Raw genomic sequence first — 18,604 nt, forward strand, 5'->3', positions numbered from 1 at the left:
ATTCTATACCTAGCAGACCCAAAAGGGTCTACAAAGAAACTATTAGAGCTAATAAATGAATTCAGCAAAGTGGCAGGATATAAAATCAACACGCATAAATCAAAGGCATTCCTGTATATCAGCAACAAATCCTCTGAAATGGAAATGAGGACAACCACTCCATTCACAATATCTTCAAAAAAAATAAAATACTTGGGAATCAACCTAACAAAAGAGGTGAAAGACTTATACAATGAAAACTACAGAACCCTAAAGAGAGAAATAGAAGAAGATCTTAGAAGATGGAAAAATATACCCTGTTCATGGATAGGCAGAACTAACATCATCAAAATGGCGATATTACCAAAAGTTCTCTATAGGTTTAATGCAATGCCAATCAAAATCCCAACGGCATTTCTTGTAGAAATAGAGAAAGCAATCATGAAATTCATATGGAAAAACAAAAGACCCAGAATAGCAAAAACAATGCTAAGCAGGAAGTGTGAATCAGGCGGTATAGCGATACCAGACTTCAAACTATACTACAGAGCAATAGTAACAAAAACAGCATGGTACTGGTACCAAAACAGGCGGGTGGACCAATGGTACAGAATAGAGGACACAGAAACCAATCCACAAAACTACAACTACCTTATATTTGATAAAGGGGCTAAAAGCATGCAATGGAGGAAGGATAGCATCTTCAACAAATGGTGCTGGGAAAACTGGAAATCCATATGCAACAAAATGAAACTGAATCCCTTTCTCTCGCCATGCACAAAAGTTAATTCAAAATGGATCAAGGAGCTTGATATCAAATCAGAGACACACCGTCTGATAGAAGATAAAGTTGGCTACGATCTACATACTGTGGGGTCGGGCTCCAAATTCCTCAATAGGACACCCATAGCACAAAAGTTAATAACTAGAATCAACAAATGGGACTTACTCAAACTAAAAAGTTTTTTCTCAGCAAAAGAAACAATAAGAGAGGTAAATAGAGAGCCTACATCCTGGGAACAAATCTTTACTCCTCACACTTCAGATAGAGCCCTAATATCCAGAGTATACAAAGAACTCAAAAAATTAGACAATAAGAGAACAAACAACCCAATCAACAAATGGGCCAAGGACCTGAACAGACACTTCTCAGAGGAGGACATACAATCAATCAACAAGTACATGAAAAAATGCTCACCATCTCTAGCAGTCAGAGAAATGCAAATCAAAACCACCCTAAGATACCATCTCACTCCAGTTAGATTGGCAGCCATTATGAAGTCAAACAACAACAAGTGCTGGCGAGGATGTGGGGAAAAGGGTACACTTGTACATTGCTGGTGGGACTGCAAATTGGTGCAGCCAATTTGGAAAGCAGTATGGAGATTTCTTGGAAAGCTGGGAATGGAGCCACCATTTGACCCAGCTATTCCCCTTCTCGGTCTATTCCCTAAAGACCTAAAAAGAGCATGCTACAGGGACACTGCTACATCGATGTTCATAGCAGCACAATTCACAATAGGTAGACTGTGGAACCAACCTAGATGCCCTTCAATGGATGAATGGATAAAAAAAATGTGGCATTTATACACAATGGAGTATTACTCTGCATTAAAAAATGACAAAATCATAGAATTTACAGGGAAATGGATGCCATTAGAGCAGATTATGCTAAGTGAAGCTAGCCAATCCCTAAAAAACAAATGCCAAATGTCTTCTTTGATATAAGGAGAGTAACTAAGAACAGAGTAGGGACGAAGAGCAGGAGAAGAAGATTAACATTAAACTGGGATGAGAGGTGGGAGGGAAAGGGAGAGAGAAGGGAAATTGCATGGAAATGGAAGGAGACCCTCAGGGTTATACAAAATTTCATACAAGAGGAAGTGAGGGGAAAGGGGAAAATAATACAAGGGGGAGAAATGAATGACAGTAGAAGGGGTAGAGAGAGAAGAGGGGAGGGGAGGGGAGGGGAGGGGGGATAGTAGAGGATAGGAAAGGCAGCAGAATACAACAGACACTAGTATGGCAATATGTAAATCAATGGATGTGTAACTGATGTGATTCTGCAATCTGTATATGGGGTAAAAATGGGAGCTCATAACCCACTTGAATCAAATTGTGAAATATGATATATCAAGAACTATGTAATGTTTTGAACAGCCAGCAATAAAAAAAATAATAATAATAATTAAAAAAAAAAAAAATGTAACTGGTATAAAGGCTCATTTCCATTTAGGCACACATATAAAGACTTTTAAAATTAAAACTACAACAAAACAGAAGCATATATAAAACAACAAGGATTTAATAATTGCAATTACTTACCTCAGAATTTGTTAATGATTCTTTCACTCGAGGAGACTAAAAGAAATACAGAAAAGGATGCTTGTTAACTCAGACTTAGGTTACTTATAGTCAGTTCCAGGTAACTTCAAGTAATGTTGAATGCAAGCCAACTTTACTTCATTCTGATTCATAAATTAACTTATAAGTTATTACAGTGAGTCTTCTGAAAAAAGAAAACTGCTATGATACAATTGTATTCTTTGTCTAATTAGCCTATAATAGATGTATCAATATACTTACTGTATTTAAAATTTTTTACAGTTTCAGCTATATAAGTGAAGAGATGATGGGGACTGTCATTAGTTCTCAGGCAGTAGGGAGGTCACATTCAAAGTAACTATGAAAATACTGTGTGCCTAAAATTCTAGACCAAATAAACCTCAGGCCAACTATCCAACACACTCTCAAAGCACAGATTTGAGACAAGTGATTGTGGACTTTAATGGAGAAAAGTCTTGAAACAAAATTACAGAACAATGACCTGAAAGTTACTTTTCAAGAATCTACTACCTACAAAAAAATTCGACTGGGATATATATAATAGTAATGACTAGAAATTAGGAAAGTTGTGATAGTATGGAGGCAGCAGATAGAGGGATACTGGATCAAGTTACCCAAACACAAGTAAAGAGAAGTATTAAAGTCTAGTGTTATACAGAACAGTAGAGTGGCTAAGATTCACAATAAGCAATAATACTAGAAGAGCTTGAAAGCTCGAAACACAAAGGACCGACAAGGAGACAGAAACATTAACCATCCTGATTTAATCAATATATGTAATACACATGTATTGGAATACTGTACTGCACCCTATAAATATATACTAGTAGTATGTGTTAATCAAAAATTTGAAAAAGAAATGCTTAAGGAAATGAAATGTTAATGATTTGATCATTATACTCGAAACACATAGATCTAATTATCATACTGTATCCCATAATTTTGTCAATTACAATAATAATTTTAAAAAAGTAAGGAGAGGCTGGTCATGGTGGCACATCCCTGTAATCCCAGCAATGCAGGAGGTTGAGGCAGAAGGATAGCAAGTTTGGGGCCAGCCTAGGCAATTTAGTGAGGACCTGTCTCCAAAAAAAAAAAAAAAAAAAAGAGAGAAAGAACTTGGGAGAGCTGCTCTGGGTTCCATCACCAGTACTAAGAGAGGGGGAGGGGGCAGGGAGAGAGAGAGAAAGTAAGGAGGAAGGGATGCCTCCTACTACCCCTTACTCTTATTGCTAGATATTTAGAGATCTGGTACATAAATAAATGTGGGTTGTCTGAAAATAAAAATGGCTAAAAGAAAAAAATTAATATCTTCATACAAATTAAGGTGAGATGTCAGGTACCTGGTACAGATTAATATTTATTTGAAAATAACCAATTACAATCTGCCACATGAAAACCTGAGCTGTTTATTTAGTAAATCATAACAGCTAGAAATGATTCTGGGATCCAGACATTGTCATTTCAAAAAGAACTTACCTCTACACAAATATTAATGTATGGCAAATCCTACCAACTATGGATTTAGCCAGGCTACTTGAAAGGCCAATTCAGGTTTTATAATTTTCATCACCATTGTATTAAGTAAAATCAAGGTTCAGATAATAGCTAAAGTTATCACAGCAAGTAAGTGGCCGACCAAAACCCTTTTTAAAACACTTCTCTATTTGAGGGCTCTGAGGACAGCGGGGAACAGGGTATACCCTAGTGATAGAGTGTTTGCTTAATGTAAGCCAAGCCCTGGGTTCAATCCTCAATACTACTGGGGCGGGGGATTCTGTATTAGGAAATAATTCCAAGTTTTATTTCTCTTTCTTTTACAGAAAAGATGCTACAATAATAACAATACAAAAGATGCTTTTTTTTTTCACCATGTAAAGTTTGGGTGCATAATAGATATTTAAATCACTTTTCCTGTACCATGTGAGAATAAGCTGCATATACCATGGTTTACCACTTAAGAGAATGTGTGTTTCCTAAGAACAGAGACATTTTCTTAAAAAGTTTCACAGTACAGTTTTTTAACTTCAGTAAATTTAACAAAGATACCATACTTTTATCTAATTTACTATCCACAATCCAAACGCCAACAGACCCTTATGCTCCTTATAATCTTGTGATTTTCTTCCAGTGTAGGATGAAGTCTAGGATCATGTATTAATTACATTGTCACTGTTTCTTTAGATTTTTAAAATCTGGAATATTAACATTTTTAAAGAATATAGTACGCACTACCATACCACTACTTTAACAGAATATTATTTACTTGGGATTTGTCTACTGTCTCTTCATGATTAGACTTACATGAACTTCCAGTTGGAAATCTGCATAGTGATGTGTCTTTCATAGGGTATGAAATCTTCATCTGCCCCCACCAGTGAAGATTAATTTAATCATCTGGCCAAAGAGTTTTCTAAATTCTCCAGTAGATAGTAACTATGTTTTTTTCTTTATCTAGCAACTAAAAGGTAATCTTAAAAATATCCTGCTCCTCAAAACTTCCCCCTGTATTTGATGATTCTTCCCTGATCCAATGACAATGGCTATAAAATAATAATTCTTCTACCTCCAATTCTCATCTCCACATTTACCAGACAGCACTTGGCAGTTCAGTGTAATGAAAAAACATCTTTCTCCTCATTCGTTTATGTATCTATTAATAATTGGTACAGACTCAAAAGATTCCTATTTTTAAAGAAATTATTTGAATGGTTAAATTGTACCACACTGCTTCAAGCTGATTTCTGCATCATTTATTCCCTCAGATTTTTTTTTTAAACTGGTATAAAAAGATATTCGTGATTCATCTAATATTTTCCCTGTCCTGGAACCACTCATTTTTCAAAGAGCCCAGTTCTTTTAGTGGGGAATGATATTAGAGAAAATTATCTGGACATAAGGTATGCTCACTGTTATTGTGGTATCTTTGTTTCTAGGCCTTTCAGTAGACAAAGACTGAAAATACATTCAAGCATATACATACTTACATACATACATGTGCACATACACATTCAGATCACGCACACTTCAGAAGCCTGCATCCACACCAATGCCTACAATTCAAATCCACCTCCACAGAATCCTTTCTCACTTTGCCTATTTCACATTTGTATGTCTCTTCTTCTTTCATAATTAGAATCTTGGCTCCCAAGAACATTAAGACATTTACTCATTTGCTTAACCTCATTATACAAAAGAGTTTCAAAACTGCTTTGCATGTACAAATATGAAAAAAATCGTAATAAAAGGAGTTTATGATTTATCTGAAGTTTTCCCTCTCCTCTACCAACTCTTCTAAAAGAAGATAGTCAATTACCATGTCCCTAAATTACCTGGATTAGTTGTTTTTGTACCTCTTCAGTAGTTTCATATTCCCTTAAAATACAATTGTAGGCTCCACCTCTGTCAACAATAGGTAACAAGGGGCTAGATTTACCCTTCTGTCTGAAACAATAACCAGAAAGGAAACAAAGAAGAGCAAAGCAAAGAAAAACAATAAATGTTTTCAAGATACTGAAAAACAAGAAAGAGTGTGATCCCTGAAACACAGGAACCACCTTGAGTGTTTTTTGGATGCTGTGGCACAGGGAAGGGGAACCTAGGTGGAATCCAATTAAATGCATGAATAGAAGAAACAGAGCTACAAATCCAAGGAGGCCAAGACAGATAAGATAATAAGACAGAGTACTAGGGAAGAAAGAGCTACATAATGAGAGAACCCTAGAGATCTGCAGAGGATTCCATTTGAATATTTAGCAGAACACTTATCAATACATATATGTGAGAAAACAACTTGAGACTGGGGAAAAACATATTTTCAACTTACTTTACTATATAATCCAGAATATAGCTCAAGAAGATCTACCAGAATACAAAATGAGTGCCATGTGACAAGGTAAAATTCACAATGCTTGGCAGCCAGTCAAAAATCACCAGGTATGAAGATGTAGGAAAACACTCCTGTACCAATATGAAGAGAGTTATAAAACAAGTAAAATCAATCCAGAACTGACATGGATGTTAGAATTAGCAGGAAAACCCGTTAAAATAGTTATTATAAATGTATTACATATCATTAAAAGGTAGAAATGTGGAAGAAATAAGATAAAAAAAATAAACTTCTAGACTATTAGAACACCTGCAATATAGACTGAATAAAATTAGTAGCAGATTAGAAATTACAGAAGAAAATATATATGAACTTGAAGGATAGCATAGAACCTATGAAAAATTAAAAGAAAAATTAAAAAAAATTTTAGTTGTAGATGGATATAATATCTTTATTTTTATGTGGTGCTAAGGATTGAAACCAAGGTCTCACATGTGCCAGGCAAGCACTCTACCACTGAACCACAATCCCAGTCAAAAGAAGAATCTTTAAAAAATAAAAAGACAATTAATGAGCTCTGACACCACTTTGACCAGCTTAATAAACATGTTATTAGGAGAAAGAACAATTATTTGAAGATATAATGGCTGAAAATTTTCCAAACCTGACAAAAACTTATAAATCCACAGATCCAAGAAACTCAACAAACCCCAAGCACAAGAAACATGAAGAAAAATACATGTAGCATATTGTAATCAAATTGCTCAAAGCCATTTAAAAGAAAAAAAAAATCTTCAAAGCAGTCTGGAAAAAAAAAAAAGATACATTATTCAAAAAAAAAAAAAAAAGAGGGGTTGGGGTTGTGGCTCAGTGGTAGAGTGCTTGCCTGGCATTTGTGAGGCACTGGGTTTGATTCTCAGCACCACATCGATGACTAATAAAATATTTAAAAAAAAGAGAGAGAGAGAGAAGAATGTAGCCAAATTTCTTAGTGGAAACAGGGAAGATAAAAAATAGTGGAAAAACATCTTTAAAACACTGAATACAGAATACAAATGATGTATTTTAAAATAACTAGAAGAAAGTTCCCAGTACATAAAAATGATTAATATTTGAGGAGATGGAAGTGCCTTGTATTCTTATTTAACCATTACACACTGTATACACATATTGTACTATACTCCATAAGAGGTATAATTATGTCTCAATAAAATACATATTTCTAAGTCACAATAAAATTAGAAAGACTTGATTATAAACATAGTTTATAGTGAGATCAGAGGCAACATATTAATATATTTTAAAGTTTTTAGTTATAAATTTTCACAACACAATACAATAAACATTAAAAAATTGCCACATAACAAATACCAAATTAAACAGAAAAGGAACAAACACTCTATAAAGACATTTATCTCTTCCTATACTTGCTTCCTCAGTCAACTAGGAGGACATTGATAGCAAGAATTAAGACTATATTTGATACTCAAAAACTTGTAAAAGTATCTGACACATGGTATAACAATAAATAACATGTAAGAGGATCTGATGTATGGTATAATAAATATTTGTTGATTGAAAAAAAAAACTGGAAGAAAAAGCTGTCAATCAAGAATTCTACAATCTGCAAACCCACTTTTTTTTTTTTTAATAAAGGTAAATGAGAGATGTTTTCAGTCACAAAACCTTAAAAAAATCCTCACCAGCAGATCCACCCCCTACTCCGACCCCTACATACATATGCACACACACGTTAAGGGAAGTCCTCTGGGAATAAGGAAAGTAACAAGTGGAAATCTAGATCTATATGAATCCTTATTCTGAACGTGAACTTTGTCAATGGCTTCGACAAAATAAAAATTTACGAAAATAACAATATGACTTTTTGCCTTCTTAGACCTGTTAATATTAAAAGTTTTCTTAACACCAAACCATCATTGTCCCCATCAGATCATAGTATATTCTTTTTTTTTTCCCCTCCCTGTTAGGGATTGAACCCAGGGCCTCATACATGCTAGGTTAAAAACTCTACCACTCAGCTACATTTTCAGCTTCTATCATGGTATATTGTTTTCTTAATATAGTTCAACTTAGTTTTAAAAGATTCATTTTCTTAGAATTCATGGTCTCAAAAACATCTATAAATATAACATAAGAAATGTTGAACATAAATTTACTTATTCAGTAGATAAGCCCATAATTTTCTATGATATTTAGACACTAGTGTGTTAGGTTATGAAAATGCTAGTGTAACTAATTTAGAAGTACTAAATTTCTCTTTCTGATAAATAGCAGGTAATAATCAGAGAGTGAAAAGCTACAATTTATCTTTCTAAATATTTGTTAGAGGGAAAATAATATCATCATCTCTTTCACAGGGAGGAAGAACTACAATATTCATGTAGCTCTAGGTTCTATTAGAAGCTTTAATGTAACATTACACAAGAGCATCAATGTGTCCAGAGAGGAGTCACATGAAAAGATAAGGAAAAAAGGATGCCATGATCTCACATCTGTTAAATAATAAATTCAATTACATGTAATTAATGTTTACAATTCTTATCTTTTACAGAGCTTTTCCAAGCTTAGAGCTTAATAAAGTTTTGCCAATTTTCATTGGCAAAGTCTTAACAAATAACTCAGCAAAAGGACTAGACTCCAAGACTTCAACTGATAAACAAGTTCAACAAATATTGAAGGTTGATAACAGAGTGGTAAGTATTCACAGTAGAGTAGATCCTGAAAGTAAGCAGTGGTATTACCACTATTCCAATATTCATCTCACAAAAAAGATCGAGCAGGCAAGGGTATGACACTTACCTTTACACAAACTTCTGTTCTTGGGAATGAGTCCCCACAATCAACTTGAGGCATTAACTAACTTTAAGTAAGAATTATGAAAGAAACAAACTAAAAGGAAGGCCCTTGTCTTTGATGCTTCTAACAAAAACTAATACACACACACACACACACACACCCCAGACAGATAATCCAGGACACCAACTAAAGAACTGTTCTTCTTCAGGCAGAAGGACACAGACTTCAGGGACAAAGTTTTTTTTTTAATTGGCAGGCCTTCAAGTTCACTATTCTCTTCTGCAATGTCTAATTAGCCATTAATCCTACCTACTGTATTTTTTCATCTCAAACATAGTTTTCATCTCTAAATTTGGGTTTGGTTTTTTTTTTGTTGTTGTTGTTTTGTTTTGTTTTGTTTGTTTTAAATTGCTGAGGTTAGCTCTGGTCACTGGGATCACAGGTGTGCACCACTATGCCCAGATTAAATTTGGGTCATGTTTAAATAGTCTAAATATTATCATATTCAAACAGATGCACCAAGTCCAATTTTCCATGCAGAATGAATTAGACACCTGCTAAGTTTTTCAAAGAAACTCGGCCAGTTAACACTCGTACTCTACATTTTAGCTGGTTAGGCTGAACAAGAACCACATACAGTTAAATACAAAACTTGCCCTGAGTTGTGAAATTGCCGCTTTTCCTTCTTCGCTTTCTTCATCAAATTCATCATCACTCCATTCCCAGCCTCCATCCTCTGTTTTGTGAAGACGGCCACTGGAACCTGGTACTCTCCGAACCTGCTCATTAGAAACAGATGTGGATTGTTTAACATTTACTAAGCAGAAAACACAACCATACCCCACCTCTATCATTTCAACCTGCTAAATGAATAATTATTTTCCTCATGAGTAAGTATTCCCTCGTAACTTCATACCCTCCAAACCTTACTTGCTCTCTATTCACAATCTCCACTTATCAGTCTTTAGTCACAACCTTCTATACTGAGCCCAAACAACATAAAAACATTTTCTATGCCTCTTCGAATCTGACTAATATGTTAATGTCCTGAGACAGTTAAGAAATAAAAGGTTTTGGTTCTCAAAAATAAAACCAAGATAAAGAGTATTCTTTTATTTTTCAATTTCTTAAATCAAAATTATACTTGAAAATAGTTTACTTTCAACTCATTTTAGCTTATTATTTTAAAATAATGTATCACATTACTACCTTTTTGGTTTTAGGAATTATCTATGGAACGTCCCACTATGGAAGATGACAATTTTCACTGTATTATCAACTCCGTACTCTTTTTTCAAGTTACGCTGTAATCTTGGTTAGATCAATACTTGGTATTTACATCACATGATTATACATACATGATATCACTTTTGAGCCTTACTATAAATTATGATTAGCTCTCTTTGCTGCGTATCTTGTTTTCCTTGAAGTTAATATTTACTCTTTCAGCTGGGTAAATCTCCTCTCCCTCCATCTGTCCAGCCAGCCTAGTTTCATATCAGGGCTAATTCAGATAGTGCTCTACCACAAGGCAGAGGATTGAGCTTCCTGGGTCATACAACTGCCCTCTTTTTAGTTTAAATACTTCCTCCACATTTATTAAAGTCAGGCATTTCTAAACATATCCTGTCTGTATTCCCACATTTCATTCACAATTTGGTAGAGAAAAGGAATCTAAGAAATATTTTCTCCCTCCAAATTTTGAACTGTTCTACTACACTCTGGCTTACTGAGGTTATTGTGACTCCTGATCTTTCTTGTGACATATCCCCCACCCCCCACCACCACCCCGTACCCAGCATCTTAAGAGAGTACTATACAAATATTGCTAGTGCAGAAAAAGATCAAATTTCAAAATCACGGTATGTTTCTACTGAAAACCATTGTGCTTATTACTTAAGCACAATCACCAAGTTGAAAAAAATCCTAAATTGAACACCATCTGTACTTCATTATTTTTATTCCTGAATAATATCCCATTGTATGGACATACCATATTTTATATATTCATTCATCAGTTGATGGACATTTGTGTCCATTTTTCAGTTACTATAAATAATGTTGCTATGAGCACTTATGCACATTTTTGTGTGTACATATGTTTTCAATTCTCTTGGGTATGCCTAGGAGTAGAAGTGCTGGGTTATATAATAACTCTGGCCATTTCAGGAACCCCGAGGCTATTTTCAAAACTGCTGCTCATTTTACATGCCCATCAGCAATGTATAAGGATTCCAGTTTCTTCACTTCTTTACCCACAGTTGTTACTTTTTTTTAACTATAGCCATTATTAGTTGGTGTAAAGTATATTACTGTTATTTTAATTTGCACTTCTCTGATGGAAAATGATACTGAGCATCTTTTAACGTGTTTATCAGCCATTTGTATATTTTCTTTGAAGAGGTTTCTACCCAAATCCTTTGCCCATTTTTTTCAACTGAGTTCTCTTTTCATTATTGAATCAGTTCTCTATAAAGTTCTGATTCAAGTCCCATTTCACATTATGGTTTAGAAATATTTTCTCCCACTTGGTAAGTTTCTTTTCACTTTCTTGATGGGATCTACTAAAGCACAAAAGTTTTTCATTCTGATGAAGTCAACTTATCAATTATTTTCTTTTATTGTATTTTTGGTGTCATAGCTTAGAAAGCTTTGCCTAATTCAAGGAAGGTCCCAAAGATTTATTCCTATGAACAAGTCTCTCCTTCCCTAGTAAATACAATCCAATACCCCCAGTGGATTCTTGAAACCAAAGATAGTACCTAATCCTATATATACTGTTTTTTCCTATAAAGATACCTATGACAGTTTAATTTATAAAATTTTGTATTACTAGATTAATAATAACTAATACTAATATAGAATAATTATAACAACTTTCCTCAATAAAATTGCCAGCATTATTACTCTTATGCTTTAGGTCTATTATTGAATAAAATAATGGTTACTTAAACACAAGAACTGCAATACCACGATAGTTCAATCTGATAAATGGGATGGCTACCAAGTGACTAATGGGCTGGTAGCATACACAGCATGGATATGCTGAACAAAGAGATGGTTCACACCTGGGACAGAGCAGGACAAAGTAAGATTTCATTGTGCAGAATTTTCAACTTATGAATTATTTCTGGAACTTTCCATTTAATATTTTCACACTATTTATGATAGGTAACCAAAGCTAAGGAAAATAAAACTGCAGGTGAGAGGACTATTGTATTTTCTTTCAAGAGTTAAAGCTTTAGCTCTTACATTTAGGTCTACAATCTAATCTAAGCTAATTTTTTTGCATGGTGGGAGGAAAGGACCCAACCTCATTCTCCCAGTTGTCCCAGCACCATCTGTTGAAGACTGTTCTTTACTCATTGAATTATCTTGGCACAAATGCTTCTTTTTTAATAGTATCATGTTCTTGTTTTATGAAGGCAAATTCTTACCTCTGAAGAGTTATGATTTTATTTAAAGAATTTTCCTCATATACCCTTCGATCCTAGACACCTGCACTATTGCACTATTAAGATCCTGAAACTAAAAAATCAATTTGAAGCACTAAGCTTTTAAGGGAGTAAAATTTGCTGACTATGAGTTTTGCTGCAAAAAGATCTGGGTAGGCATTTCACAGGAGAACCCTAAACATCAGTACCTTTTAAATCTTTCCTCTGGGGCTAGTTGGATTGATCTTCATTAGATCTTCCAATATTCTGTCTGAAGGACAATAAGCTTTAATGCTTATGTTGAAGTAACTGAATAAAGTAATATGACTGAAGAGTTTTAACATTCAGTATGTACACATTCAATCAAATATCCATTTTCAGTAAGTTATTTCTATCTTCAACTATGCTTGGTGTCCTTTAGTATAAATACCATTTCTTTTATCTTTCTGCAGAATAAACTTCAATACAATGCCTAGTGTACAGCATGGAGTGAGGGACAGGAACTGTCAACCAATCTTCTGGCTTTTGGCCTTACTTATATTCTAAAGGTACCTGGTATTGCTACCGCACCTAAGTTTAGGGGTTTTGCTGTGTAAGGCAGGTTCTAAAACTTTAATGATGATTTAGCAATTGGAGTCCTCTGACTTGCCAAGTTCCTTACCACTAGCTTATTGACATCATAATTTTGAAAACTTGGTTGCAACCTTCATTTCTCTCATATTTTGTCAGTTTGGGGTTTATGAATTTTCTTAACATATCTTTTATTAAGTAGAGAGTGGGAATAAATGTAGCTATTCACTGTGCTATCTTTTTGAGGGTTTGTCTTCCTAAATAAATTACACTGAAGATATTAGACATCTCTCTCAATTGGGATTTATTGCAAACAATTATAAGCATAAAGATTTTAATATGCATTCAAATTATTTACTGGATATCTACAGAGTGTCAGGAACTGATCCAGGCCTACTGAAGATACAGCTACAATCCAAAGTCCTTGATCTCATTAAGCTTTTGTTCTAATGAAAGATAGTAAATGTCAGATGGTGATTAAGTCCTTTAAAAATATATATATATAAAGTAGGATAAAAGAACAGAAAGTGATAGGAGGGGACTATTTTAAGATAATCAGAAAAAACTATTTTGAGGAAATGAAGCTTGAGTAGAGACCTGAATGAAATGGAAGAATGAGCCATGAGTGTCTGACCAAGTGACTATCCATGAAGAGTAATCTTCAAGATTCCATTTCCTAGAGATGACTTAATTGGCTTGGCATTACACTACTTATGATGCTTGTTTTTTTTTTTAAGTCTCAAGGTAATTCTGATGTTAACAATGGATATAACCATTGAAAAAGGGGGGGGAAAAAAGAGTATAGCAAGTCAAAAGATCCTAAGGCAAGAGGGGAAATTTTTCCAGAAGGGAGGTAGTATAACTCTTTAAATGTAGGTTTAAAAGTTAGAAAATAGTAACCTGGTACTTCTCAAGAACTCCTTGTAAAGAAAAGAAGGACCCTGAGTGGTTGTCTATTTGTTAGTTGGTTGGTTGGTACCAGGAATTGAATCCAAGAGCACTTAACCACTCAGCCATATCACCAACACTTTTTATATTTTATTTAGAGACAGGGTCTTGCTAAATTACTTAGGGCCTCACTCAATTGCTGAGGCTGGCTTTGAACTCATGATCCTCCTGCCTCAGCCTCTGGAGCTGCTGGGATTACAGGTGTGTGCCATCACACCCAGCAGGAAGGAACCTTAATAACAAGATTTAAGTATCTAAGTCTGCAGAAGATGTATCTCTATGAAGTAGAGACGAGTTAATTGTGCTACCAGTGCTACAAATATCATTTCAAAGTGTTAAATATACTTTTCTGATTCTTTATCAATAAAAACTTTCTAAATAACATCAGAATTCCCAAGTACTGAAATCTATGGAGGTGAATAAGTCACTTATTAGATTTACTCGAACTTCCCAGACAATCCTACCACCATGCTCCATGAGGTACAATACCTTTCTTTACCTTCTCCCTCAAGTCTAACATCAGCAGAAGCCAACTGGCCTCATTTCCTTTAGACTGGATAAGTCTGTGTTGAGGAAAAGAAGGGAAAGGGAAGAAAGGGTTTTTCCCTACTGGAAGGAAAAACTCACATTTGCTCAAACTTAGATCTTAATGCATTTCTATGTTCACATTCTGACCAAAGTTCTTAGAAACGACTTATGAACAAGGTTCTTTTGGTCTTTCAGTCAAAGCAACAAAAAGTTTGCAGCTAGCAGGTACTGCAGCTATAAATGCTACATAAAATCACAACTCACTCAAGAAGCTGGAAAGCATGATTAAACAGGGGTCAGAATTAACTCACAGATTACTGTCCAGCATACCTTTGTATTCCAGTAGATAGCAGAGTAATGCCCTAGCATATGATATTTGTTGGATGAATATACCAAAGAATGCTTTAGAAAAGGTTGAGAGAAAATGAATAATCCTGCTTCAGTTAACTGAATATTAATTAACATTTACTTTCAAAATCAAAAATAAATCAACTCTTAAGAAATTTCCTAAGAAAACTTATTAGATCCTCCATTTACCTTTTTAGCTCTTTCAGAAATGGTAGGTGCTCTCTGCAATATTTTCTCTTGAAGAAATTCTTTATTCTGGAGGGGAAAAATACGTATTTTCTTTTTATAAAAATTTTTTGTTGAACCAATAAAATTGACAAGGAAATGTTCATCACAATTAATATGTCTTATGAAGTAGTATGAAACTACTACAGTACATTACTGCCATGGTTTTAGAAACTGAGACAGAGCTTCAATATGTTGAATAAACCATTATGGAAAGTTTGCTTTATTATATGGCAAAATTTGTTGATCCTGAATTTCCAAGTATAATAACATACCACTATCTCTGGGAAACAAATTATTCACAAATTAAGTAGTAAACTTTGAAATGAGAGTTCAATGTTTTTCACAGATTATAATGGCAAAAAATTAATATTAAATATTGCCATAAGTTTAACTTGACATTTAATTTATACCATAAAAAGATATTTACTGAATTCCAAAGCAAGTGTCTTATATACCAAAAATTATATTCATAATACCCTCAGTAATTATTATTTTATCTTCTATCATTCTTCCACACAGAATCATCTTAAGAAATACAACTTATGAACACTGAACATAATATGGCAGCATCATTTAAACACATATAAGATCAAAAGATAAAATATCCTACCTTAGCTTTCTGGAAAAATTTGTGCCTTAATAGTTCTGCTGCTGTTGGTCTAAAAGCAGGAAAAAAACCCACAAAAAACAGTTTTTGCAGTTAATTCAAGTGCAATGTGAGTTTATATCTTCAAAAATGAGAAAATTACTTTTTGAGCAGCAAAAATAAAAACTGAGTAGGCTCCACTTTCCTTAACCTGCTAAAAAACAAAAGTAGAATAACCTGGATATAAGACATCAAGTAGAATAAAACACTCAAATAGAAATGTTTTGATAATAATTAAGACATTCTTTGAAAATTTCATTAGTGAAATGTTGTTTCTGGAAGAATACTTCCAACATATTTACTATTTAATATTATTATTTCCCAAGAGAAATTATATACTCTAATTTTTTAGCAAAGCATAAAAACATATTTAAGATCACAAAGAAGAAAGTGAGTTACATTCCTAGACTTGCTAGTCCTCGAGGCATTGGTTTCCTACTGAAAGGAAAAACTCTGCTTCTTGTTACAAGGTTGCCTGACAAGTTTCAACTAAAGGCAACTAGATTCTGAAAACCAGACTTCACAATTTCCCTTAAAAATCTGAAGATTTGGGCCAGGGATGAAGCTCAGTAGTTAGTAAAGCACTTGCCTAGCATGTCCAGATCCTGACTTCAATCTCAGTATGAGAAAGAAAGAGGGAGGAGGAGTGAAGAAAGGAGACGGAAGGGGAAGGAAGACCAGAAAATTCCAAAAGTAAAGTATATTCCCCAGATTTAACCAAAGTTAATTTTTAATTCAACTGTGAGCAATATTTTTACAGTTTTGACTAAATTCATCACTAATTTAAAAAACTTTAAAAAATACATTATTTCAGAATAAAGAATTTTACACTTAAAAAACCTACACCTGATTATGTCACACACATAACACATATTTCTACAAAAATCACAATTCATCTAAGGTTCAATATTACCTAGTCAAGCCTCTAAGGGGTGGGGGGGAGGTTGTTGTTTCTTTGTTTTTGCATGCTGCAGATCAAACACAGGGCCTCAGCACACACTAGGCAAGCACCATCCCCAGCCTGAGCAGCAGTTCTTAATCACTGCTGTGTGTTAGAGTATCTGAGGTGTTTAAAAATCCTAACGAACAATGAAAGCAGAATGTATTGGAACAAAACCTAGTATCAGCAGTTTTTTTGTTTTTGTGTTTTTTTTTTTTTCTAACTGTCCAGGTCATTTCAATGTGCATTCAAGCTTAAGAACCAATCCCTCGAGGACTAGCAATCTAGGAGTGTAGCTCAGTAGTAGAGAGCTTGCCTAGAAAGACTGAGGCCATGGATTTAATGGGAGAGGGCTTTTAAGAAAGCAGTTAAATGTGAAATTAGTCAAGAGTTCATTGTTTTGGGGCTGGGATTGTGGCTCAGCGGTAGAGTGCTCGCCTAGCACGGGCGGGACCGGGGTTCAATCCTCAGCACCACATAAAAAAAGAAAATAAAGGCATTGTGTTGTGTCCATTTACACCTAAAAAATAAATGTTAAAAAAAAAGAGAGAGAGTTCATTGCTTCAACAATTTGCCCAAGATGGCTCCTTACTATTCGTTCTTCTAGGTTCATTTCCTTCTTTTTAAAGTTTTTTCCCCAGTATTGGGGATTGAATCCAGGGGAACTCTACCATTGAGTTGCATCCCCAGCCCTTTTTATTTTTAATCTTGAGACAAGATGTTGCTAAATTGCCCTGGGTCATCCCAAACTTATAATCCTCCTTTGTGTCTGGGATTGCAGGTGTGCACCACTGCACCCTGCTCAAAAAGTACAGCTTTTGAAGGGTTAAGTGAAAGGATGTGATTGGAAAACAATGTTTGTGTGAAAAACATCTTCACTTCATGCTCACTCTTTAATACTAATTAGACTAGATGGTGAATTCTGGGCTAACAGTTAACTTCTCTCAGCATTATTTAACTATATGCTGGCCTCAATTATTGTTACAGAGAAGTGGTTTTCAGTCTACCTGCTATTCCTCAGTAGGTAATGTGTTCTCTGAGGCTGAATATAAGAAGATTTTCAACACTGGAAAAGGTAGACAATGCCTGGAACCTGGGGAAAATGGTTCTTTAATCTGAGTTATAGTGTTTAATAATAAAAAAAAATGTTCAGCCATTATTTCTTTGACTATTGCTTCCCCTACATTCTCTCTAGTCTTTACTGGCTAGTTCATATATGTGTATATGTAAATATTTGTGTATTTATTTATATAGGTTAATCATCCCTAATTCAAAAATCTAAAATCTGAAATGCTCCAAAATCCAAAATTTGAGTGCTAACATAATGCCACAAGTAGAAAATTCCATGCCATGAAACTGTTTCATGCACAAAATCAACAATATTGCATTTTGTGCATGAAACAATCTTTAGGCTATGTATATGCTATGCAAGAAATAAAAACAATTTTGTGTTTAGACTTGGATCCCATTTCTAAGATATCTCATTATGGAAAATGCAAATATTACAAAATTGAAAAAAAAACCACTCTGGAATCCAAAAACTCTCTGGTCCCAGGCATTTCAGACAAGAGACATTCAACCTGAACACAGATGTGCGTAAGCACACCCTCACTCTCTGAATTTTCTCACCCTTGGAATGTTCATCTTTCTTTCATAATTATACCATTCATTTTTTGTGCTATATGTTGAACAATTTCCTTAATAAAGTGTAATGAGATTGAAAACAGGCACTCTGAAGTCAGATTGCATAGGTCAAAATCCTAACTCCACCATTTATTAGATGTGTGACTTCAGGCAAGGTTACTTAACCTATGATTCAGGTTTTTTTATTGGTAAAACAAAGAAAATAAGAGTGCCATCGTCATGGATGGCATGAAAATTAAACAAGATGACATACACTAAATGTTTATAAAAGTGCCTGGTACTTGCTGAGCCAATAGTTATCTTTTCTACAGGCTCTTTAAGGGGAAGTGGTTTACAGTCTACCTGCT

General features: G+C 34.4%; 1 protein-coding gene across 2 annotated transcripts in view; it reads right to left on the bottom strand.

Moving 5' to 3' along the window:
- The window catches only part of Oxsr1 (oxidative stress responsive kinase 1), a 111,489-nt gene that overhangs the window by 15,500 nt on the left and 77,385 nt on the right, over positions 1–18,604 (bottom strand). For both annotated transcript variants that reach the window (XM_046436601.2, XM_046436602.2), the window contains exons 9-12: positions 15,638–15,686; positions 14,989–15,054; positions 9,628–9,750; positions 2,305–2,340 (exon numbers count right to left, since the gene is read on the bottom strand). In XM_046436601.2, the coding sequence (XP_046292557.1) occupies positions 2,305–2,340; positions 9,628–9,750; positions 14,989–15,054; positions 15,638–15,686 (274 nt within the window). The remainder of the gene's footprint in view (positions 1–2,304; positions 2,341–9,627; positions 9,751–14,988; positions 15,055–15,637; positions 15,687–18,604) is intronic.

The sequence above is a fragment of the Marmota monax genome, unplaced genomic scaffold (assembly GCF_021218885.2).
Source record: "Marmota monax isolate L192 unplaced genomic scaffold, Marmota_monax_Labrador192_F-V1.1 WCK01_AAM20220418_F8-fsc00021, whole genome shotgun sequence".
Lineage (NCBI taxonomy): Eukaryota > Metazoa > Chordata > Mammalia > Rodentia > Sciuridae > Marmota > Marmota monax.